Here is a 25622-nt window from a genome sequence, read left to right on the forward strand (position 1 = left end):
CTATTTGATTCATCCATGCTTCTGCATCTGCAGGATTCTTTGTTTCTTCAGAGTTTGTGGCTTCCAATGCCTTCAATCGTTCTATCCCATATTTCTTCTCGGGATTAGGTTGTATATTTTATAAGCTTGCTTGAAGTCTTTCGGTGAATTTATCCATTTGTTCTTCCTCCCTGGATTTCTCTTTTGGATGGCTTGAAGCACTTTTACTTTCATTCCTAGAGGGTTGCCCAATTCTACGTTTTCCACTTCTTAGCATTTTGTCTACAACCATTCACATATAAATTAGACATATGTTATCAACATACTATTTTTATTTATGAACATTGTTGCTATTTACATTAGTAGTTTCTTCCAGTCTACGTAGTTATTTGTTTACTCGTTCTCCAATAGTCGTAAGTTTTCAAAGTTAAGACACATCCTTTCGTTTCTCCATGCACACCTTCTTGAACATGTCCTATTTCCTTACAGAAAATACAAGATTTATAGGATTCCACGTTGTTAGAGTCATAGGTGGGTTGTTCCTCGAATTCGATCACGATACGTCGAGGAATATCCTTCTTTCCTGCACGCGCCCATTCTTGGTCCACCGTTAGTTCAGGCAGTATGTTGTTACTTCTTGAACTCGAACCTCCGGCCAGTTCTCATTGATATTTTTCCTTGATCTCCCTCGTTTTCCTCTGAAAAGTATAACAATTTTTGCGGATATGGCCAATCTTGCCACACCCATAGAAAATTCCGGTCCCTTTCAGACACAGACCGCTATGTTTTTTACCACACTGTGGACATCCCATATTAGTTCGGGATTCCACCAAGTTTGCATTGTTCAAAGTAATAGGATATTCAGTATTATTGTTCACACTATTCTCAAATCTTTCAGGGTTTTCTTCTGGGTTAGTGCCATGGTTTCCAGCTTGCGTTCCTGAGTCATTCCACCACCAGTCTTGTCTGCTCGGATTCATTTCCTACATTAGACATTATTCAGGTTATTACTTACTAATTTCTTTATTTTCACTTCCCTTTTCTCATATTTCCCAATGTCCACTTATTATTCCTCATTTATTTCTCCCAACCTTTCCTGATTCTACTTTAGGTTTTTCCTAATATATTTCATTATATTTATTTCTTTTTAGGTTTTGACCTGGCCTAGTTTCTAATATTATCTGGCTTTCCTACCTTAGGTAAGCCTTTTCCTGATGCCGCTTTGGCTTTAACCTATCCTTTTTTCCTTTATTTTTCCTAGATTCTATTTATACTTATGCTAGACTGAACTTTTCCCAGGTTTTATGTAAACCTTTGCTCTGATACCAAGTTGTCACACCCCCTCTTTAGCCTTAGCCCTCAAGACCTGGAAGGGAACGTGAGGATACACCAGTAGTATTCCAAGATAATATTTCAATTTAACATTTCCCCCCTTATCTATTAAGACTTTAACATGTTTACAATAATATATCTAACTTTCATACACATAGTTCAATTTCCTATATTCTTTATTACATGATCCGAGCCGTGCCCTGAGAATTTACCAAGTCTTGGTGCGTTGGTGGTTGGTAGACTCCTTTCTGAACGCTCCGCTTTGCTACCTGGGGGGGAGGGGGATATAAGAAAACATTTGGAAGAGTGTGAACTACTAAGCCTAGTGAGTGGTGCTTTTAAAATAATAATCACTTTGCAAAACATATTTTTAGGAAATCAATCACATAATCATAAGTCTAGTATAATTTATGCATGATCATGTGTATATTCATCCAATCATCATCCTCCTGTTCCATGCTATACGTGGCATGCTCATATCATGAACACATTATCAATCATAACAACTTTTTATGGAAACTTTCCTATAACCCTCTTTTCTCGCCAATGTGCACATCAAAATTTCTTTTCCCGCTAGTCATGCTTATGTAACTTGACTATATTTCCCGTTGGTCGTTAACGACTATTATTTCCCGTCGACCGAGGCTGACTATATTTTCCTGCCAAGCACCTTTTGTTAAGCATGCTAATTTATGTAGTCCAGGTATAATCTCAGTTTCCATAGAAATTTCACAAACAATATCATGGCAACAACATAACATCATCAACATGCATTTTGCACTTACATATGCATTTATTCATATATCAATGTATAAAACTAAGTAAACACTCACCGCAAGCAAGTTTTTCTACTAAAATCACCTTGAGAATACCTTCTCGAGAATTCCTCCATATTAATGGAAATTCTTCAATTAATACTTGTTATATCAATAAATAATGTCAAAAACCATTTATATAATGAAAATACCAACTTACCTTACTCAAATTTAGCCAAAATCCCAAAATTAGCCTCCTTAGAGGTTATTTGGACCGTGGTAGGCAGCTGGGCATTGGCAGTAGGTAGGATGGGCGTGCTGTGTCGCACAGGGGGTTGATGTGTTGGACGTGCATTGCACTGGCCGTGATGCGTCGCACAGGAAATGCAGTTGCACTGGGCTAGCGCGTGGGATGTGTCGAGCGAGGCACGTGTGGACGAGCGGACACAGTGCTGCATGCATGTAGGGTGTGGACTAGCTGTGCGTCCGGTTGACTGAATGCCTCACCAATGCAACCTTTGTTTTTTTTTTTTTTTTTTTATCTCCAATCAACTTGGCACCCTAATAACTCAAACGTAACTCTCTAAATATACTCTCAACACACAATTTAGGTGATGGTATGAATAAATTCCTCTTGCCCAACCCATGTATTTATAGTCATTCCAAACTCACCTCATGGTGACAACTCAACTCCCATTTGTCTCACTTTGGAGCTGCCAACACTTAGCCTATCCAGCCTAGCCTTGAGTTGTTCTCATTTCAGTTTAACAGCCAAAATCTCCTTTTTTTTAATATGAAATCTCCTTCACCCACCTCCTGCTTGGGGTGATAAGACTTCAATTGCATGAAATCTCCTTTGTCCACCTTCTACTAGAATTTTGTATGATCCTCCTTTTGCCACATAAATCGCTTAAATACTTAACATATTTCTCTATTTAAATTGTCTAAGACTTATGCTCGTAAACCATTGGCATTTTCCCTTGAAGTTTTCCATCAATTAGCCTTACCTTTGATCCTCAATGCATAGCAACTCACCCTTCCTTCATCAAAGTCCCACTTAGCCAACGTATGAGTTGGCCATCACCAACGCATGGGATGGCCGCTCACTCTCGACGCATGGCTTGCTAGGTGGTGCTTGCTCGGCCTACTAAACATGGACGCATAGTGCTGACCATCGATGCACGATGTGCTGCCTAGACGCTTGCATGCTCGGCTGCATAGGCACTCTCGGCCGCATGGGCATGCGCTTGGCATAACGCATCGACGAATGGCTGCTCGGCAGCGCTTTGACGCATAGGATGGCTTGTCCGCTTGCCTGTTCGACGCATAGGCAGGGCACTCGGTATACACCATCGACACATGGGCTGCACGCTCTGCATACACCATCGATGCATGGGCTTCGTGCTCGGCATACACCATCGCCGCATGGGCTGCGTGCCTAGCATGCTCATTCGATGCATGCTTCCTACCCGTGTCCGCATGGCTCATGTATGCCTTTGCATTGGTTGTATGCTAATCGCGTAGGGGATTTTGGTTTATTATTAGGGATTTTAGGTCCCATTTTTCAAGTCTTCTTGCTTCCATCCTCCATACCTTCTTACATCCAACTTGTTTTAAGCCCCTCATAGGCATTTGGATTTTTGGTCTCTTTTTGGATAATTTAAATGTTTTCCTCCCTTTGTTCCAATATCCTTTCTTAGGTTTTTCTTCTCTATTTAACCTCCCACTTTAGATTTAGTGTTAGGGTCTTACAGGTTGTTTGTGTAAAAACATTCAAAACGTTATTTCAACCCAAATCTTAAAAGGATTAAAATGTGTTTATAAATTAATATGAACTAATTAACCTATAAGATTCACATGAATCTATGAAGATACTTCTTTGAATGAGCACATCCAAATTGTCAACAGAATATTAGTCATAATTTGAACATGTTGAAATTACATGTCTTGAGAACAAATTAATATTATTAATAGAAATGTCATGTTCATTGAATAGCTGATGTGTATGAATTTTAGAAAAAAAAATTGGCTAAACAAATGTTTTTTTTTTAACAAAAAAATATACACTTTAAACAAAGTGTAAAATAAATTTATTTTTTATTTTTATGTAAAAATTTTAAGATTTTAGTACAAATGAAGATCCTTAGCACTATTAAAGAAAAAAAAAGTCAAAATAAACATACCTCAATTATTAACTTCAAAATTAGATGTTCAACTCTCCCAACTTCACGTATTATAAAAGGAAAAGAATACTAATAAAAGAAATACTATTAATAACCAATTTTTCAACTTCATCGAGTATTTGAGTCATGTAACTTTGAATTCTTGTTAATAGGTTCACAAACTTAAAAAATGCCTAAAGAGTCTCAAACTTCTCAATCTTTATATAACATATTCATAACATATTCAAGAAGTTTTGATTAGAATTTGGACATAAAACTGAATAATTTTGAGTCTCGTTTGATAACTATTTCATTTGTTGTTCGTTTTTTTAAAAAAAACTAAGCCAATTTTTTCTTGTTTCCTACAATGATTTGCATTTTTTTTTTCAAGTGTAGTAGTTGAATTCTTAGGCAAAGTCCAAAAACTAAAACAAGTTTTTAAACATTACTTTTTTTTAGTTTTCAAAATTTTGGTTTCGTTTTTTAAATCATTGGTAAAAAGTAGATAATAAAATTAAAAATTTTTTGAAGTGGAAATAGTATTTATATGCTTGGTTTTTAAAAACAAAATTGTTAACAAACATGACTTTGAGATTTGGATAAAAAAATGATTATGACCTGTTGAACACAAAATTTAAAAAGTATTTAAAGTTAGACTAGACACCTACTTAAAAATTAATAACTAAATTTGAAATTTAACCCAAAAACAACCCAAAATAAGTCAAACAAAACTTGACGTTGTGGCCAAATAGTAACTGCCTTGGACTCAGGAAGTAATCAAAATTTTATTTAAGAATTAGGTGGCACCTATCTTTTTACATCCCGTCCAATTGTCAAATCATATTTTATAATGTGGTAAAAAATTCTTCTTCTTTTTTTTTTAAAAAAAAATATTATTATTTTAATGTGAGTGTGATGGGGAAATATCTTTAAAAAAAATGTTAAATGAAAAAATTATAAAATTTGAGTTGGTTATTATTTATGGCTAAATTATAATAAATACATTTAAATTTTACTCCGTTGTTTAAAAAATATTCAAATACTTTTAAAAGTTGCAATATTACTCTCAAACTTTTATAAACATTTCAAAAGTACTCCTAGAATAGAACTCCAATAGAATTTTGAAGAGAAACAATGACCTAAAATTGTGTGATGATGACCTAGAATAATATAGTTATCCAAATTTTTGTTCTATGTCATTATTGTACTATAAAACATCATTTTTATTTATTTATCTCTTTGTTTTATTGTCTAGTCTTAAAAGAGTGTTTCACAATTGGGTAACGTTTTTAAAAGTTAAAAATAAAAGAGATTTTAAATTTTTATTTATGTTTTTCGATAGTTGCTATGAATTTAGATATTTATCAGGAAATAAAGTCTATTATATGTAATAATTATCAAAGGAAGTTCAGTTTATTGAAAAATACAAAACTGGCTTTTGAAATTATAATATTGAAAAATACAAAATTTTGTATACAGTAGAGATAATTGAGTCCAACGAATTCACGTTGTCTCTTTAATTAAGACACTTTTACTCACTTTAAGGAATTTAAGGTTAATTGTCTCATAAGATATAACATATTACATTCCTTATGGAAGTAACACCTTGTCCACAAGATTCAACAAACTCACCATGTGGAATCAACCAAACGTAAATGAATTTATAAAAGGTGAAAAAGTTTATAGGAGAAAAGCTTATGAAAAGTTGAAGTTGCAATTTGAAAAAAATACATATTTATATACTAATTTGTGATATTTGAATAGTTGGTCTCTTCTTCAAGTTGAGTTGGTTATTTATGAGAAGACATAATTATTTATGAAAGAATGCACTCCATCACATTGAAATGATGCAACCCTGGAAGAAAAACCACATGTCATTTATTCTAATAGAAAATTCAATTAGGTTTTGACAAAATATTAGAAGTGTAGTTGTTCTAACCGAAAAAGTTCAAAATGGGCTCTAAGAGCTATAAAAGAAGTTAATGCCTTTGGTTTCAAGTAGTTTTAGTTATAAACATTTTGAGTTTTGGTGTGTTAACTCAAGTTAATTTCCCTTTTGTATTATCTAGATCGAGAGTGAGATTAAATGGTGTGAGTAATATAAATAATTTGAGAGAGTGCTCTTGTAGATGAGATTAGTGAGAAAATTATTCTGTCTGATTGTAACAATTTTTTACATAGTGGAAAATGTTTAAGGTTTTCTACTTTTCTAATTTTATTTTAATTTACCCGTTATTTTTTTTTGCTTATTCTCAGAGTAGAAATGAGAGGATTTTTCCCAACAAATTCTAAATTATTTTTCTCACAAATTTTTAATCATGGTTGATACAAATATTTGAGTTATTAACCAAATTCTAAACACAAAAATAAATTTTAAAAATTTATTTTATTCTCTTACATTTTAAAAAGTGGCTTGAATTTTGAACCCAATTCTCATACCAAGATTGAAAATTTAATGGGTAAACATAGGGTTTATAAACTTATATTTTTTAACATAAAAACTAAATAACTATTAAATGAAAAAAAAAAAAACTAATTACACGAGCTAGCATCACATAACTACAAAAATATTTTTTTCTCAAACCAAAAAACAACAAAATTAAAAAGAAAAAAAGAAACTTTATAAAGTTTAAAAAACGAAAAACATAAAAAATCAAACATTATTTGAGAAAGGGCGTTGCACCAGTTCAAAAATTTCTCTGCCGCCACGTACACAATTCCATGAAAATGACAAAAATTTCTGTTCCTTCTCGAACAAAATTAGTTTTCGTGGTCCACGTGTCAGATACTCATTAGTCCCCAGGTGAAATCACGTGACAAGCATGCGTTCCACCTCCTCAAAGTTACAAGAACTCCTTGAAAAGACAATTAATTAATAAATGTTTAACATTTAGTTTATTGTTTTGGATTAATATTATCATTTTTGTCCCTATATTTTAGCATTTATTAAAATTTAGTCAACATAATTTTGATTGTCCAATTTTAATATTGGTAATTTCAATAAATTTTAAATTTAATTTCTATGCTGGTTTATTATTATTATTTTAACAGTTTTTTAAAATCCAATTAACATTTCTAATTACTATAAACTTTAGAAAATATATTCACATGTTGTATTTACTTAACATGAAAATTACAATTATGATGACTATTTAATCAATTTCAGTAAATATTAATTTTGAAAAACTCGAAGTGAGTAAATTTAAAATTTATTAAAAGTATGAAAATTAAAATGGGATAGAGACAAAAATTGAACAAACTTCTAATTATAAACACCGAAAATGATATTTTAACCTTTTATTTATATCTATTTATTTTAAAAGTTTTACTTTTACTTTAATCTTGAAATTTGTTTGAATAAGATGAGTAACAAAAATATATGTAGTTGCACAATTAAAAACGAAGCAACGACAACCAAGATTTTAAAAACACAATAGTAATTTGTTATTTATTTTCTACGAGTTACATATAACTAAGAGTACAACTCAACTACTACGTTAATCTTCATTTATTTTAAGAGTAAAATTACTAAGAAGCATATTTGAATAATTTCAAAATATCGAGAAGAGAGGTAAAAAATTTGTCTCCCCCTATCTTTTAAGTTTGTTAGTACAAATACTATGCCATTTTAATTAGGGGCATTTAAAAAATTCGATGATCCAAAAAAATCGATCAATTCAATCTAATATATGTAGTTTGGGTTGAGTTGAGTTCAAATAAGTGATTTTTTTTTTTTTTTTGTTAGATTGGTTCAAGAGTTCATCTAAGTCACCAAAGCTTATTATTTACTTTAAAATATATGTACTTTTTTACTTGTCATATAATTATGTATAGATATATTTATTTTTGTTGTATTTAATTTCGTTATCTTTTAGATAATTTATTCTCTAATAATTCAATTCATAAAAATAGTTTTTAATACTTTGTAAAGAAAATTTGTATTATATAAATTGAAATTGAGTTGTTAGTCTTAAATCGATATTTAAAATAATTAAATCAAATTTCTACGTATTAATATTTTACTTATTTTTAGAATAAAAAATTAAACAAATGATCTGAGTAACCCGAACCAACCCAACTCAAATATTTCATGGTTGAGTTGAGTTGTGTTAATTTTTTAATAAAAATTTATTTGGGTTGAAGAAATTTACAAATAGAATAATTGACTGGATCCAAAAAGTACTTCGACTCAACCCCACAAACACCCCTAATTTGAACTATAAAAAAAAATATTTTATACTAGTTGACACTACCTTTATATGGTATATAAACTAAAAAAATATCCAAAATAACAAGTACATAAATAGAACCAATGTTAAATTTATATCGACATTTCGACATTCCTATTTATATTTTCGTATTTCAATAAGTTTAGCATAACACAAGGGGTGAATAAAAAATTCCATTATATCATAAAAAAAATATACAAAACATAAATAAAATAAACAACACAAAAAAAAGCCACTAAAATATACCTATTAACACTTGTTTTTTTTTAAATACCTTTATCTATATATATATATATATAATAATATATATAAATACCTTTATTTATCAATTTATATAATAATTATTTTTAAAAATTTTATAGTACTTTTTAAAAACAATAAAATGTCTATTTATTTTATCAATATATATATATATATATATATATATATATATATATTTGCTAAATTCATGCATCAACATTTATAGACATCGATATTTCAAAGGTTGATTCGAAATTTGAAACTAAAACTAACATGAAAGTTAAGTAGCAATGTGAATATTATAATAAAAAGAAGAAAAGAAAATAGAAATAATTGAAAAAGGAAATAATAAAAAAATAAAAATAAAATAGAATAATACGGCTTTTGTTTGTTTTATCTCTCCGGAGAGAGAGAGGAGAGAGAGAGAGAGAGAGAAGCGGGGTGGGAGAGAGAGAAAGAACAGAGGAGCAGCAAAAAATGGGTAAGGTAGTGGAGAGGAAGAAGAGGAAGAAAGGGCGGCCATCGTTGTTGGATCTTCAAAAGCGGAATCTCAAGGAGCAGCAAGAACAGCAAGAACAGCAAGACCAAAAGCAACAGCAACAACACCAAACCAAACGAATCAACAGCTCAATTTCCAACCCTAATTACGCTTCCCCAACTCCCTTGCGGCGATCTACTCGTCGGAATCCCAACACCGACGAACTCACTCCCGATGAGGTCGCTGATGACCACGAAGATGCTGAATACAACAACGAATTGGCTGGGAACCGCCGCGAGAAGAAACTCAAGCTTGTTGTTAGATTGCACTCCCAGAAATCCCCAGTCAATTCCTCGTCTCTTAATTCTTGTGGTTCCGATTCTAATGCGGAAGGGGATGGTAATGCTGCCTCGATTAACAAGAAACGGAAGATCGGTTCGATTGGGGAGGGATCTAGGATCCAAGACTCCGAGAAGGTACTGCAAAATTTGGGGTTTTTTGATGTGATGTTTTTTTGGGGTTTGGGGAAGTGGGGGTTGATCTTGTTGAGGAGTAGTAATTGTTAAGGCGGCAAAGTTTTCTTTGTTTGTTAGTTTTTTTTTGGGAGATTTGTACGTTTTTATTTTTGTGGGTGTGGGGAGAAAAATACGTTGACGATATTTGAAAGAGTTTCCTTGAATTTCGCACTCTTGAATTTTGTTGTTGGGTTTTTGAGTATCTCAGTCAAGGATGGTTGACTTCGTTAATTTGAAATGGCTAACACTGGGATTTAAGTTTTGGTTCAAATTCTTATCTTCACCATATTTAAATTTGATGCTCACTATTTGATATATTAGCATTTACTGGGTACTTATCTTCCTTACAAACCATATGATTTGACTGTCATATTTTTAAACCAAAAAGTTCGGATTTGTCTTTTCTTCCCTTAATTATTTTCTCTGGTGATAGCTGCGTTCTTTTTCCCATTCGTGGCACTCTGATTCCCAGTCCTGTTTACCTTTTTATTAGATCTGTTCTGTTTCTGAAGCCTCACCCATAATGGGAAAATTATTTGCCGAGTATAACTGTTGCCATTGGTTTATTCCTTTTGATGTTTCAGGGTGAAAAGTCCATTTCTGCTACAAACCCATCAGAAACCCTTGAAGGTTTTTGTCAATAATCACACGCCACTTCTTTGAAAACTATGTTTATGACTGTTTTTAATTATTATGGACATAATTATATGCAGGGGTGCATATGGATTCGGGACCCTCGACGCCTTTACCAGATAAGAAGCTTTTAGTCTTCATCCTCGACAGGCTTCAAAAGTGTGTTTTTTTAGCTCTTCTTTCTGTGGTTTTGACACTGTGTGTTGTGCCCTTTTATTTAATATTAATTCTCTTGGTGCTTTTAATTCCAGGAAGGACGTCTATGGTGTGTTTTCCGAACCAGTGGACCCCAACGAGGTTGGTTTTGGGAGTGATGACACATCAGCTTTTGGGTCTTATGACATGCTTTGTCCTATCTTTACATTGATTTTACTTTTAAAATTATTATTTGTAGCTTCCAGACTATCACGAAATTATAGATCATCCGATGGATTTTGGGACTGTACGGGAGAAGCTTACTTCTGGAGCTTATAGCAGCTTGGAACAGTTTGAAGTACGATCAGTCTTTATTGTTTTCTGTTTTATTTCAATCGTTAGTTTACCTTTCTTGCTCTGCTGAATACTAGATACCTTCATGTTCAGTACACTACAAGATTGAAGTTCCTTACCATGTTAATCGAATTGCTTCGTTATGAATATTCTTAACTGTATTTGCCAAGTTGGAATGAAATAGGGTGATTCACTTAATATCTTGATGGTATTCTGAATAGTGAAGCTTGCAAACTTCAATCACTCATGATTTAGGCATTGTAGGCTTTAATACAGAACTCTATCTGTTATTTTCCAGTAGTTTCTTTTCCTTCTGTTGTGTTTATTTGGTTCTAAAATTGTATTTTCTTCTGCATAGGAAATCTACCTGACCATCTGGTCTATAGATTAATTTATATAAGTGAACAGGGATGTTTGATTCTGAACAAACTGGTTGTGGGAATTAGAATCCTTGTTCTAGAACTTGATTTAAAATTTAGTTATGCTTATTTTTATGAGCAACACGTTAGCACAGTGCTACTTTGCAGTTTAGTTCGATAAGAGTATGGTTTAAGATTTCATGAAGTTTCTCCTTTATTCTTTTGCAATCTGCTTCCCCCTCTATCAGTTGTTCTCCGTTGGTCAATTTCCTTAAGTTATCTTATAATTCAATTATCTATTACTATTCAGCATACACGTATATACATGTTGCTTAAAAGCATCGCATGTGCATCATCTGTTCTAAAGTAAATGGTTGTTTCTTTCAATTCAGACTTGTGTTATCTCCTTGGATATGATTTTTCCCATTTGTTTGTTGAACCTTTGAGTTTTAGCCCAAAAGCCTAAAACTAAGTGCTTTTCTCAAGTTGTAAAGAATTCTATGCTTTGTTTATTAGTATTGATGTAATGTTTGTTCTGTTTCTTTCTCCTGTAGAAAGACGTTCTCTTAATCAGTTCGAATGCAATGCAATATAATTCCCCAGATACTATATATTTTCGGCAGGTTTGATTTTCACCAGACTTCCTTATTGTCATTTATGTTTCCATTCTGCACGATGCACATACAATAAAAGTTATTATTATATTTTTGTCAGGCACGTACCATACAAGAGTTGGCAAAAAAGAATTTTAAGAACTTGAGACAAGATAGTGATGATAATGAACCAGAACCTAAAGTGGTGAGAAGGGGTAGACCACCAACCAAGAATCTAAAAAAACCATTAGGTAGACCTTCCTTGGAACGCGCTGGTTCAGAGTTTTCCCCAGATGCGACTCTTGCTACTGGTGGTGAAAACACAAATCGGTCCAGCGATTTGAGGAAAGGACTTCATCATTTGGAAAAGCCTAGTTTAGCTGATTTTTCTGGCAGATTCTCCTTTTCTTCTAATAGTGATGCTGCATTTAATTTGTTTAACCAGAATAGATTTGATAGAAGCGAGGATATTACAGGTATGAAATCTTAGGCAAGCAGTTTTATTATAGCATCCACCCGACGGGTGCTACTAAGATATAATCTAAATTTTGATTTGAAGAATATTCTTTCCTGGCAGGTTCTGCACTGAGATTTAATTCAGTGAGACAGGGGAAAAAGCCTATTGTCTCCGAGGAGAATAGGCGTAATACATATAACCAATTTCAAGCGGCAGCTGCTTTGTTAGAGCCCTCTGTGTTAAATACATTTGATAGAGAGAGGAAGGTTTTAATGCCAGTATGTATCTAACTTAATTACTGTTAACATTATCTTTTAAGCGCCGTGCCTCGAATGCCAGTATAGATTGAATGCTGAATTTATTCAATTATAATCAGAAGTTCTGAATCAGTTCTTTCCTTACTAAAATTAGTTCAGTTGGAGCTGTGGCATCTGATATAGCCTTTGTTATGAAATAAGATATAAAAGCATAGTTGAGGATGGGGCTGTTTTTTCAGTTTCTGATTTGCTAATTGTGTTGCCTTAAATATTTACCATCCTCATCTATCTAATTTTGCCGAAAACTCTCCACTATTTGGTTCTGGCAACTTGGATTATACAAGTAACCTACATAGACTCCTCGGTTGGATAACTTGCTCTTTATGTGATTCAGGTTGGACTTTTCTTGGAGCATGCTTATGCAAGAAGCCTTGCTCGATTTGCTGCAGATCTTGGATCTGTAGCTTGGACAGTTGCTTCTAAGAAGATTGAAAGATCTTTGCCTTCAGGTTCAAGTTATGGTCCTGGATGGGTTGTAGAAAATGATACCACACCAAAGAGGGTGTTTCTACCGCAAGCTGAACTCGGTCAAATGTCCACGTTGCAGCCCTTTCTTGGGAATGAAAGTTCGGGTCCAGATGTAAAGCCTGTTACTCCAGAACAAAAGAGGGTTCGATCATCCGACAACTCTGAAGCTGATACATCATCCAAGATGCATGACGAGCCTTCTCGTGCCCCCAGTTCAGATGGCCAGTTAACCAGGCCTCCCACTGAGTTTGCTGCAGCTTCGTCATCACCATCAAGTACTCGACGATCTTCTGAGCCTTGCAAGGGACAGGCAGAAACAGTTGAAGGGTCGAATCCCGGTAGTGATTATAATGTATTGGAAAGTAGCATTCCAATCTCAAGGCCTTCATTTCAGAAACACCAGAGTCCAACAATCCGCCCTGGTATAAATGGATTCAATGGTGCTTACGGTTTTGATCTCTCTGCTCACAGGGGGAAACTAATAGGACTGGCCGAGCCCACTGGTGTAAAGCCTCAGTCATCTCAAATGCTTGAAATGATCTCCAGGACTAATGCTAATTTCATCCTTCCAGCAACGGTGACCAGTCTGAATCTGAAGGAACCGAAATGTCCCGAAAACAATCCCAGTACAACAAACTCATCAAGTTCATTGGTTGGGTCGGGGAATGAGGCTCTTGTCAACCCAGCAATCGGTCCACATCCACGATCGCATCGGCAACAGGGGCCATCACCACCAGAGAAAACAGATGCAGTAGTAACAACAACATACAAAGCGGAATCGGTTCCCCCGGACCTGAATGTGAGATTTAAATCTCCAGGATCTCCTAGCTCTAGTAAGGTGGACTCTGCTCACCCTGATTTGGTTTTACAGCTCTGAGGATTACTAATTATTAATTATTTTTCAACTTCTGATTAACCATAGAAATGGTGGGTTTGAGATCTGTTGCTCCTGCCTGGAGTAGAGAGACAAAGGTGGAGCCTTATCAAATCAACCCTACCAAATTGTGTTGTAAAAACATTAGAAGAGGGGTTCTTGTACAGATTTATGTATCCTAATTTTTTAGATTCAGGGGGAAAAAGAGATAGATGCCAAATTTTCTGTCCTTGGAAAAGTGTAGGAAGATTTTTTTTTTTGAAATCATATATATATATTGTTTATTTTCTATTTTTCACATCTTTAATAATCTCAGGGATGGCAGGATTTGGTTGATCATGCATGGTTTCTTGTACTTCAAATGATGTTGAATCTACAAGTCTGTCAAATTTACAAATCTTTTTGGTTGTGACATAGCTTATTTGATTTGGCTTGAGCTACACCATAAATTTCTTTTTTGGGACAAAAGGTCAAGATTGAGAGCTTTGAACTTGAAATCAAAGCATAAATGAACCGAATTTCGTTATTTGACATGGAAGGAAGGATGAAAGTAGGTATTAGGATAGTCAAGCTAGTGGTGGATTGGTATAGCTTGCTTTCTCCTTCTGGACTTTAACTTTGTTTTTTTTTTTTCGAGGTCGGAAATAGAATCATCGATCTTGAAGTGTTATTTGGTGTCTTTAATCTTTGTCAACAACTAACTTAATTGTTCATTTCATGATGGTCACCTACCTAGGAATTAATTTCCTACAAGTTTCTGTCAAATGTTGTAGGGTCAGAAAAATTATTCTGTGAGATTAGTCGCATGCACATAAGTTGGCTCAGACACTCACGAATATATAAAAAAAAGTAGTAAATTTTATAGGCATTTTGTACTTTATAACCTTAGGTCTTATTTAGTTTTATTATTTATTTTGATAAAAAGGTTTTTGATACTTTTTTTCTTATTTAAACTTCAAAGTAATTATCGAAATTTTTCTTGGAAAAAAAAAATCTCATTTTCAAACAATTATATCACCTTACTTCACATGTTTTGAAGATTTTGTTAGAGGTGTTAAAATTTGCCATAGAGATGGGGGCCAAAGAAAAGCCTACCAAAGGAAAAGTCAAGTTGGGAATTTTTTTTTGAATTTTCCAGGAAGAAATTCCTTCTCCCATCCTCATAACCATTGACCAATTTTATAAAGATTTTTCCACATTAAAGTAAGTTTTGAAAAACATACGCTTGAAGAATTTACCATTATAATTATGAACGAAAAATGACACAATAATTAATCTGTACAATTGAAATGTATACATGATACATTTACAATGTAAAAAATCATGACAACTGATGTGTAAATTTTAATTTTTTGATCGATGTTGTAAATAATGTCAATGATATCTTTTGAGTTGAAATTAATGGCAACACCGGTTTTAATATTTTACATCGTTAAAATTGAGTTGTCAATAATGTTACATATAGTTTTTATAATTACACCTCGCCTCTGTTTATGTTTTTTGTCATAACCAAAAACACTTTAAGAGTACTTTAAAAATAATTCCAAAGTTTAAAGGTTAAAATAGAACATAATTAAAACTTATCTTATAAAATTCAAGAGCATTAGGTATAACTTTTGGGGTTATATTATTATAGTTTATTCTTTAAAAAAAAGTTTAAAAGGGGTTTGATAATACTTTTTAGTCAAAGAGAACACACACCAAAAAAAGAAAAAAAAAAACTAACTTTAAACTTGGTGTCACTTTAACATCTAAAGTTTAAAACTTTAACATTAAACAAAAGATATGATATAGGAAAAAAAAAGGGTAGAATGCCAAAGTTTGAACATTTTGTTTGGTAAGATTGAAAGCAAGACAATTTTCCCCTTTCAAAGAAAGCATATTATTTTTTCTAATTTTTTTTTCTTGTTTGAATTTGGGAAAATGGCAAAGTCTTCTCAGCCTACTTAGTCCTTGGCATGTAGTGTCCACACCACTCTCTACTCTTAACCATTTCCCTACTTGTATTTTTTCCACATTTATTCCATTTCTCCATTTATAAATTCAAAAGGCAAATTTAAATAAATTCAAAAGAAAATTTTAAAAATATTAAAAACAATAAATCTGACCATAGTCCTGTAAGGCCACATTAAAAGTGAGTCACAGTTGATTACTTTCGATTTTGTTTACTTGCGTTCTGTAATCATAATAAGTTGTGGGACCTACCTCGATATTTGTAGTCAAATCCTGCAATCTAACTAAGGAATATAGGATGCTTAATTTGATTCTAGTTAAACGTTATGTGGGACCCGTTATTTTATCGTTATTTTTGTTAGGGTCAAACAGTAACGGAAACGATAATAATAACATGACAGTTTCATGATTCTAAGTAAACATGATAAAAAAACAATCCAATTATGTTTGCGATTCAGGTTTGTTATAATTCATTCATTAGTGAAATCTTATTTTGATTACACCAATTCTATTACGGCTTGGTATACATGACTTAAGTATATTATTGTGTGAGTATGTATGTGTGTGTATATATATATAGTGAAAAACTTGTTGAATATGGCCCTCACAATATGTCTTACAATCTCAGACCTTTAAATTCATGGTGAAAATCACAAATTTTAATTTCTCCTTTTTTTTTTTTTTTTTTTTTTTTTTTTTTTTTTTTTTTTTTTTAATCTTTGCCCTCTTGTAATTTATTAATTCCATGAAGGGTAGATTTGAATTTTCCTTCTTTTCATTTGTAACTAAAAAAGATTTTGGAGAAAAATGTACAAATGTTCCAATAAATTTAAAAATTTTAATTTAGTATCAATAGTTTAATTAAACCTCACCAATTTTCTTCGCCCATAAATTTACTAATTTATGTTTATTTTTATACTTAGACCTAGTCTTAAACAATTAGTTTTTTTTTTTTTTCTTCAATCCTTTTATTAGTTCCTTAACGTAGTTTTTTTTAGTAGAACAATGGTAGGGATGGAGGATCGACTTCCTACTTCTAGGATAAAAAATTATGCCAATTATTTTTTAACTAAACTCACTTTTACTAACACAACATCATAAGTTTTAACACTTTGTAAATTAGAAACAAACCATATATTTAATACCATAACAATAGAGACATTTACGAGGTCTAACTAAATTATAACAAATAAGACTTTTAAAATCATAAAAACAATTTGAAAACTTAGTTTAAACCGTAAAGAATCTTTTTAACTTTTCAAGTACTTATACAAAATTAAGCATTTAGAAAATAAAGATTTTAAACCTTTGAAAAGTCAATCAAAATAGACCGTACATTCAAAGGTTAAAAATTAAGAAACTATATTTGAAAAATCAACCTTAACCAAATCTAATTTTTACCTCAACCTATTCATACCCAAATTCATCTATATACTATTTAAATTTCAATCAATATAGAATATAATAAATAATAGTTGTTTAAAATAGATAATTGTAAACTGCCACAAATACGATTATAACTTAATTGATGACATAAAATATGTACCCGCAATAAAGGGGTTAGAGTTTCTAACTTAGACATTTATTTTGATTATATTATTATTAACCTGAGTCAATTTTTATTTTTTTAAAATGAACAAAGAATTATCATTTAACTATCATAAAATAATGAAAATAAAATATCATTATCCTTTTAAATTTTCTTAAAGAAAGAAAAAAAGAGAATAAAGAATCAGAGAATGCATTCACACTGTATTTGTTTTTGCTTTTGTTTTTTTTTATTCAATCCAAAAAAAGGAAAAAAAGTAATTAGACTTTATTTTAGCCAAACTTGGTTAGGTGAGTCATTATTATTTGTTACCTAGTTTTTTTTTTTTTTAAAAAAAAGATAATATTAGAAAAATAAAATTCAACTTTAATCACAATGTTAAGTTAAGACACAAAGACGAATTCAAAACATGACAAGATATAGATAACACATAATTCAATTCGTAAAATAAACGAAGATAAAAGATAATGCACAGAACAAGAAATAAAACGAACAAATTTTAAAAGGGAAAGAAACCTAGAGACACATCCACATTAGAAATCTTCAACTTGTCATAATAACCAAAAAGAACATTTGAAATCGAGAGACGGTAACCATGGACTCAAAGGTTACGTTTATGAGGAATGTGATAAATTTTACTCTTTTCTTCATTTTTTTCGTAAGTATTTTTTTGGTCTAACTTTTATAGATATTTTGTCTTGTTCCTAGAGTTTAGTCTTGTTTTATATTTGCTATGCTAAATTTTGAAAAATTATACTTTAGTCCCTTGAATTAACAAAGAACAGGCAACTTTTCAAGAGGTAAATAATGTCATAACGAGTTAAATTATGCTTACGTTGACTTATGATCTATTTTATAAAAGATAATATTTGACAACAATTAATAGTTCATGATAAGCTCCTAATATGAAAATATACGAAAAGATAAAATAATTCTTAGTTAAAATATCATTTTGGTATTTATACTTTCAACTATCCAATTTTAGTTCAATTTTAGTCCATGTACTTTCAATAAATCTTAAGTTTAATGCTTCAAAGTTACCTTTTTCTGAAATTGATTAAATATTAATAATAACTTTTATGCAAGGAAATATAATATGTGAGCACGTTTCAAAATTTATAGTAAAAACGTTAATAGATAACAAGTTTTTTAAAAACAAAAAATCAACAACAAATTAACATCATAAGACAAATTTAAAATTGATTAAAAATATATAAATTGAAATTGAATAATCGAACGTATATATACAAAAATTGAACGAACTCAATATTTTAACCTTAATTGTTCTTTTTCCTTTAAAAATAATTTAAGCATTCAATACGATAATGTAAGAATGACAACAAAAACAAGGTGTCACTTTTTCATTAAAAGTAATAGCATCAATTATTAGATTTGCCAATCTTTTAAAATTTAATATCTTTTTAAGAATAATTGTAAAAAAAAAAAAAAAAAATCTTTTTAAGAATAAATACGAGCATAATTCATTAGACATCTACAGTTATGGAACTATTTTTTTTAAAAGGGTTAAGATAAAGCTATTTAAACTCAACCATTTAAATAATTAAAACTACACTATTTTAATGGGAAAAAAACGTAACACAAGATGGTTGACATTCTTTTTTATATTTTAAACCAAAACGGATATTAAGAATAAATAGACATTTCAATAGTATTTCTTACTAATTTTGTATGAGTAATTTGTCTGTCATTTTGAATAAGGTATAATTAAGTTATGACTTACATCAAACACGTTTTAAACTTAATTTTAAAAATTCTAATACTTAAAAGTATTAGTTTGAAATCTAAGGATTAAATTTATATATTTTTAAAAACTCGAGTGCTACCAAAGTAAAATTTGAAATTCCAAAGATTAAATGTACATCATTCAAAGAAAAACATTTGGACGCATTCCGACTACACTTATTTTTGTGCAGTCTACTCGAGTGTTCAATCACAAGTTGTTATGTAACAATTTTTTTTTTTCCTTTTTACTAAAAAATTTACAAAACATATTCTCTTAATCTAATATGTGAAAAAATTTACAATCGTGTAAGAACGGAATACAATGAACAGTCTTCAAATATAATTTTAATAAAATATTCAACTTAATTATCTTATAAAAATCACGAAGTTTAATTGAAACAACTATGTAATTTATACAATATATTTTAAAATAGGGTGAATTAGTTTAGGGTTTAAATTGTTTACCTGAAATTTGAGAGCATGAGTTCCCTCTATTTTTTTAATTAGACAAACCAGGTCATCATCTTCTTTTGCTAGTTAAAGCGAGCTCCAGTTGGCGTGGTCTCCAATGGCGGAAAATGGCGACGCCATAATTCTTCGGCCCCATCAGACAAGTAATTCTACTTATTTATTTATCAATTCTCCGTTCCTTTTCGTTAGCTTTGAATTCAATTTTGCACGTAGTTAGATAGATTGAAACCAAACAATCATCATGCACGGCAGTTGACTTTGAGCAAACGGACAGATTTTCAGTCTGTTGTCATCTTCTTCAGTTCCCACCACAAATTTTGATTTCTACGACTCAGTCTTCTTGGTAAAATCCGTCAATCTTCAATTTAAACCCCCTTTTTTCTACACCCCTGCTTTTTTCACCGCCATTGGTTTCAATCGCTGCTGATATTTCTGCGTATTTGCCAAGTTCATTGGATCGTATTTGTGAAATTAATTAAGAGATTTTTGAATTAATTGGTCAAGAAATGTACAGGTGGGGCATGCGGATAAATGATATAGTTGACTGACAAGTCTGGATTGCTTATAGTTTATTTCACACGGGCTCTCCTTAACTATCTTCTTCTTCTTCCTTTTTGTGCTCCCAACAGGAAGAGAGATAGATAGAGAAGATAAATGGGGATTTGTTGGGGTTCTCCTGTTGATAATCATACCCCTAATACCACTGGACATCTCAGTTCAGGTAATTTCAGAAGGTTTTACTTGAATCCAGTTCTATTTCAAAGTTTGTGCTTACTATCCGCAAGTTTTGCCCAAATAAAATTTTCCCTTTAGAGTTTGGAGTTCTTTGATGGGGTTTCTTTTAATTTGTATTCTGAGTTATTTTTGTTGTGTATGTTTGTCAATCTTTGAGGAGGAATTACTTTCTGAAACTCTTTTCCTTTCTTCTCATATGGGTAATCGTTTGTTTCATGTTTGGAGTTTCCTATCTTTCTAAGGGTATTTGATTGGTTTTTCGATGAATTTTGAGTTATATATGATGTGTATTGTTTGTCAGTCTTTGAGGAGGAATTACTTTTCGAAACTCTTTGCCATTCTTCCCATATGGCTAATTGTTTGTTTCATGTTTGGAGTTTTCTAGCTTTTTAAGTGTGTGTGGTTGGTTTTTTCCGTTGAATTTTGATCTGTGACTAAGAGCTACATGCAGATAATGATTATATTGTTTATGATTTGGAAAAATTTCCCTTATTTATATGATTAAAATCTTGGGCTATAACAGTGGTATCCCAGACAACCAATCAGACAACATCATCAACTATCAGCAACATCTCCAAGAACAGTCAATTCTCTGCAGCAAGTGGAGATGAAGTTTTTCCACATGGACAGATTTTGCCATCTTCAAACTTGAGGGAGTATAGCTTGGCCGAGCTCAAAGCTGCAACCAAAAACTTCAGAGCTGAAGCAATGCTTGGTGAAGGAGGTTTTGGCAAGGTTTACAAAGGTTGGCTTGAGGAGAAGGGCCTTGGAAGGAAGGGATATTCGATGGTTATTGCAGTTAAAAAGTTAAAATCTGACAGCTTGCAAGGAATTGAGGAGTGGCAGGTAAATTATATTGTTATAGAGAAGAATACTTTCTTCCCTAAAAGCTCCTCAAACAAAAGAACTATGGAATGTTTCTATTAAGAGATTGTTCACTCTATGTCCTGGGTCCAAGCTTCTAGGTTGAGGACTAAATAAATTCAAATTCTTGTCTTAGAGTTGGCCTTAGAATGAGCTAAGCCTCTCTGAGGGTTAGTGGAGCGAACCATGAGCATAAATCAAAGAGTGAGCTCGAAACCCCGGCTATCTAAAGGAAAAAACTAAAAGAAGAATTTGGTATTTTCTCTGGAGAGAATCACTTTTTTGGGTAGAGTATCATGTGGACTCAACTGTGAATCTTTGAGTGGATCTGAACCTTCTAAGTGCTGTTTGAGAACAACTCAACTGAAAACGTCTTAGAAAAAGATACCATCTAAATAGATTTGAAGTACTGAAAAAAATTGACATGACAGAAGTTTGTTTACAGCAATCCAAACAACACCTGAATGTGATATCCATCAGTCATGTTAGTGTCAACGCCGTACTGCTAATCTCTGGCGGTGGCAACTACCATAAATCACTTTTAAACTAGGCAAGATTGACTTTCCAGAATTGTCAACTCTAGAGAGAATTGCTTTAAGTATAAGACGGACGATGTGAACTACTTACATTGCGTTTGAAGCTTTTCTGATTTCCCATCTTCCTTGTATGTGTTAGTGTATACGATACCGACCTCTTTCAATTTTCATAGATCAACAATTAATCTTGGTTAAGACTACCACCAGAATATTCCACCCATGAGTTGATCAATTTGTTACTGACATTTCCAATTTTGGTAGTGACACTGACAGTTGCATATTCCAGAAATTTTTTTCTCAAAACTTTTTTTGGAAGATTGACATATAATAACATAGTATGATTGGTTTGTGCAGTCAGAAGTGGGCTTCTTGGGAAGACTTTCTCACCCAAATCTAGTGAAGCTGTTGGGTTACTGTTGGGAGGATCATGAATTACTCCTTACTTATGAGTTCATGCAAAAAGGAAGCTTGGAGAATCATCTATTTGGAAGTAAGAAAACTAAATGATGATATTATAATAGGATGTTTCTTTCAATTCATTGCTGGTGTTCTTATCTTTGTTCTCACGAACAAAGAGATCATTCTTAGTTTACTGAAGTGTAAACATCCATTCTGTGAAATTCAGGAGGATCAGCAGTTACACCACTCGAATGGGATACTCGGCTTAAGATCGCCATAGGCGCTGCCCGAGGGCTGGCATTCTTGCACACATCAGACAAGCAAGTAATTTATAGAGATTTCAAGGCTTCTAATATTCTGCTTGATGGGGTAAAGTTCTATTTATTATGAATATATTCGTAAATATACACTTTAAGAAAGAGCCTTTTATTAATCTCAATCTAAACCTTTCCCATGATCGTCGTTTCCCTTCTATATCTTCTCTCCTTGTATTTGTCATAACCTGATCTTCCTTTACCTGCAGTCATATACAGCAAAGTTATCGGATTTTGGCTTGGCGAAATTGGGTCCTTCAGAAAGTAAATCTCATTTGACAACTCGAGTTATGGGCACACATGGTTATGCTGCCCCAGAATATGTTACCACAGGTAGAATTGAAAGTTACAAATCTTTCAAAATTGGCTGTCTATGTTGAATGAGTCAATTTTAATTCCCAAACTGGAGTCTGTTATCACCAAGCGATTTTCGAGTTGACATTAATGACAATACTTATGACACAGGACATCTGTATGTTAAGAGTGATGTATATGGTTTTGGAGTTGTATTGATTGAGATGTTGACCGGTTTACGTGCGCTTGATGAAAATCGTCCAACCGGGCAAGAAAACCTCGTGGATTGGATAAAACCATACTTATCAGAGAGGAGGAAGCTGAAAAATGTGATGGACTTTCGGTTGGAAGGAAAATATCCATCAAGATCTGCATACCAAGTGGCTCAGCTAGCTCTCCAATGTATTGAGCAAGAACAGAAAAATCGACCATCAATGAAAGAGGTCGTGGAGACATTGGAACAGATTGAAACTGCAAACGAGAAACCAATCGAGCCTAGAAACCGTGCTTCCCGTCTGGCATCAAATCGCAATGCTCATCAGCCTCTTCACCATAATTCTCCACTTCACATGAAGCAATATGGAATCCATGCTAATCAAACACCACCCAGGTTGAGATAGATTTTTCAGTGGTAACTGATTCTCTTATCCCACTCTCATTTCTTCATTCATATGTTTCTTTCTTATAGATGTTAGTTTGGAGTTTGTTTTCTCAATTATAAGATTGTAATTAAGTATTTCTTAGGTTGTGGATGTTGGGAATTAGGACAGGTTCTGGTTATTGAACTACACTGGATTGCGAGTTTGTTTGTTCTTTGAAGTCCAGCTGTTCCTATTTTCTTTTGTTAGTAAAAACTTAAATTGTTATCTGCAAAAGAAAGGAAGAGCAAAAATGATGAAGCCAGATGGTCTTTTGTAATTAGATAGAGAGGTGATAACCTAATTAGTTTGATTCAAAACACAAATTACGAATCCGCTTTTGAGGCATAGTTCAAGTGGTTAAAGCATATATTCTCGATCGAGAGGTCAAAGTTCGAATCTCCAATCCCACACGTTAAATTAAAAAAATAATAGAAGAAAAAAATCAATTGTATTCCTCATTTAGTATAAAAGTTTAAATTAATCGAATTACGGGTGACATACATATGTGTTTAACTTTACATTAATCGTTGTATTTTCAATCATACTCTTGCCATTAAGAAATGTGAAAATTGGTAATGTATATTAAAGAAGATAAAAGGAGAATTCTCTCCAAAAATCAAGATTGTTGATCTTTTATTAGAATGAATAATGTATTTCATACAAGAGGGGAAAGTTCCTATTTATAGAGTTTTACTACAAGTGAGGGTAAAAAGGAAATTAATCTAGAATATTACTTAATTACTAAATTAACCCCTATTCTTCTTACATCAATTGACTTATAATAAATGTACAAATTTAGAAGAGAAATTATGTTTTATGTTTTTCTAAAAGAAGAAAAGTATAAAAATTTGCCTACTTTATAACAAATTGAAGTAATTAGATTTCTTTCTCCTTGCATTGGTGATTAGTCCCTAAATTTCTTCCTAAAGTTTCATGTTATGCATGTTTATCATAGACTAATTTTTATATTTTTCAACTGTCAGAGTATGATTGAAAAATATTAAATACGAAAGATTAAATTGATATTTTTTAGTATAATAATTGTGGGAATGTGAAATCGAATCTCTAACTTTTATAGGATAAAAAGTCACGTTAATTATCGTTGAACTAAGGTTATTAGACTAAAATATTAACTACAAGACATTAAATTAACATTTTCTCAAAACCAAACATCCAAACATCATGAGTCAAACCACACATTTAGCTTCAATTAGAATAATTATATAAATAGCATTTATTTCAATGTTAGTTATCCGAATGATTAAAGTAGGGCCAATCATTTTCTGGTTCAATTATATAATATACAATAAAGAATTGAAAATGAATAGCGGTCAAAATAACTAGCCTTGTTGTTAAGTCATGCTTCCTACAATCACGTATGTCTATAATATCATATATACTGTCAAAGTGAATATAATTCAATTAAGATATGGATCTATTAATAATTAATAAGTCTATAATTCAAATTTTCTTATCGTTGTTTTTCTCGTACTTAAAAAAAAAAAAAAAAAATGTATATTTTTTTAGGTTTACATACTATTTTACTGTTTGTACTTTGAATTTTATTTTGTTTTAGTTTCAACACCTTTAAATGTTTAATTTTAATTTCTGTATTTCTACCAAGTCTTTAAATTAATCTATGCAATTAGAATATAGTTGATATTTTCTTAAAAATAAATAGTCATTATTAGCATTCCAATTACAAATTGTGAAAGGTCCCGTCGTTTCTTATTTAAAAGTATTATTATTTAACAATTTTAATAAAATTTAATTTTGAAAAACTAAAATTTTGATTTATTGAAAGTATAAAAATTAAATTTAAGATTTATTAAAAATATATAGACTATAAATAGATATTAAAAGTAAAGAGACTATAATGAAAGAGAATCTAAAATATGGATGGAAGTGATATTTTAACGTATTTATTATTTTTGAAAACAAGGTAGTTTAGTTTATCTACATGATTAATTAATGAATGGTTTGCGTGAAATGATGGTCGATATAACATTTCTTTTGACTTTTAAATATCCACACATTTTATTGTGGTAGTAATACAAAATTTTCTATAGCTTAATTTTTTATTTTGTTTATTGAGTTGTGTAGTACTGCACTACTTTAATTGATATGATTAAATATGTGGCATTTGTGGATTGCTTTCCTACTATTATAGTATGAAAAATATTGCATATTTATAAACAATAGCATTTAACAAAATGGCTATGACTCAATTGACATATAAAATG

The 25622-nt window shown here is 31.8% G+C and overlaps 2 protein-coding genes across 4 annotated transcripts; both read left to right on the forward strand.

Moving 5' to 3' along the window:
* The first annotated feature begins 9087 nt into the window (after positions 1–9087).
* LOC120078081 (bromodomain-containing protein 4-like) lies at positions 9088–14180 on the forward strand. The gene is made up of 9 exons (XM_039032289.1): positions 9088–9651; positions 10275–10320; positions 10404–10482; positions 10575–10620; positions 10718–10816; positions 11726–11794; positions 11886–12240; positions 12342–12499; positions 12873–14180. The coding sequence occupies exons 1-9, from the start codon at positions 9175–9177 to the stop codon at positions 13881–13883; spliced, it is 2340 nt and encodes a 779-aa protein (XP_038888217.1). The 5' UTR covers positions 9088–9174; the 3' UTR covers positions 13884–14180.
* A 5540-nt stretch (positions 14181–19720) lies between these two features.
* On the forward strand, positions 19721–23641 carry LOC120077077 (probable serine/threonine-protein kinase PIX13). 3 transcript variants are annotated; one of them, XM_039030932.1, is made up of 7 exons: positions 19721–19739; positions 20226–20317; positions 20855–21177; positions 22086–22221; positions 22357–22499; positions 22654–22777; positions 22910–23641. In XM_039030932.1, the coding sequence occupies exons 2-7, from the start codon at positions 20251–20253 to the stop codon at positions 23356–23358; spliced, it is 1242 nt and encodes a 413-aa protein (XP_038886860.1). In that variant the 5' UTR covers positions 19721–19739; positions 20226–20250; the 3' UTR covers positions 23359–23641. The 3 variants fall into 3 exon arrangements, with proteins under 3 accessions (XP_038886860.1, XP_038886861.1, XP_038886859.1); XM_039030933.1 differs by lacking the exon at positions 19721–19739 and adding an exon at positions 19921–19939; XM_039030931.1 differs by lacking the exon at positions 19721–19739 and adding an exon at positions 20066–20110.
* Positions 23642–25622: the final 1981 nt, after the last annotated feature.

The sequence above is a fragment of the Benincasa hispida genome, chromosome 5, assembly GCF_009727055.1.
Source record: "Benincasa hispida cultivar B227 chromosome 5, ASM972705v1, whole genome shotgun sequence".
Lineage (NCBI taxonomy): Eukaryota > Viridiplantae > Streptophyta > Magnoliopsida > Cucurbitales > Cucurbitaceae > Benincasa > Benincasa hispida.

What these genes read in the sequence shown, in the direction of transcription:
- LOC120078081 (XM_039032289.1), top strand. Translation starts at nt 9,175, where the DNA reads ATGGGTAAGGTAGTGGAGAGGAAGAAGAGGAAGAAAGGGCGGCCATCG. An exon ending in GGATCCAAGACTCCGAGAAG is followed by an intron (nt 9,652 to 10,274) that starts GTACTGCAAAAT and finishes TTGATGTTTCAG; the next exon opens with GGTGAAAAGTCCATTTCTGC. An exon ending in ATACTATATATTTTCGGCAG is followed by an intron (nt 11,795 to 11,885) that starts GTTTGATTTTCA and finishes TATTTTTGTCAG; the next exon opens with GCACGTACCATACAAGAGTT.
- LOC120077077 (XM_039030932.1), top strand. Translation starts at nt 20,251, where the DNA reads ATGGGGATTTGTTGGGGTTCTCCTGTTGATAATCATACCCCTAATACC. An exon ending in CACTGGACATCTCAGTTCAG is followed by an intron (nt 20,318 to 20,854) that starts GTAATTTCAGAA and finishes GGGCTATAACAG; the next exon opens with TGGTATCCCAGACAACCAAT. An exon ending in CTAATATTCTGCTTGATGGG is followed by an intron (nt 22,500 to 22,653) that starts GTAAAGTTCTAT and finishes CTTTACCTGCAG; the next exon opens with TCATATACAGCAAAGTTATC.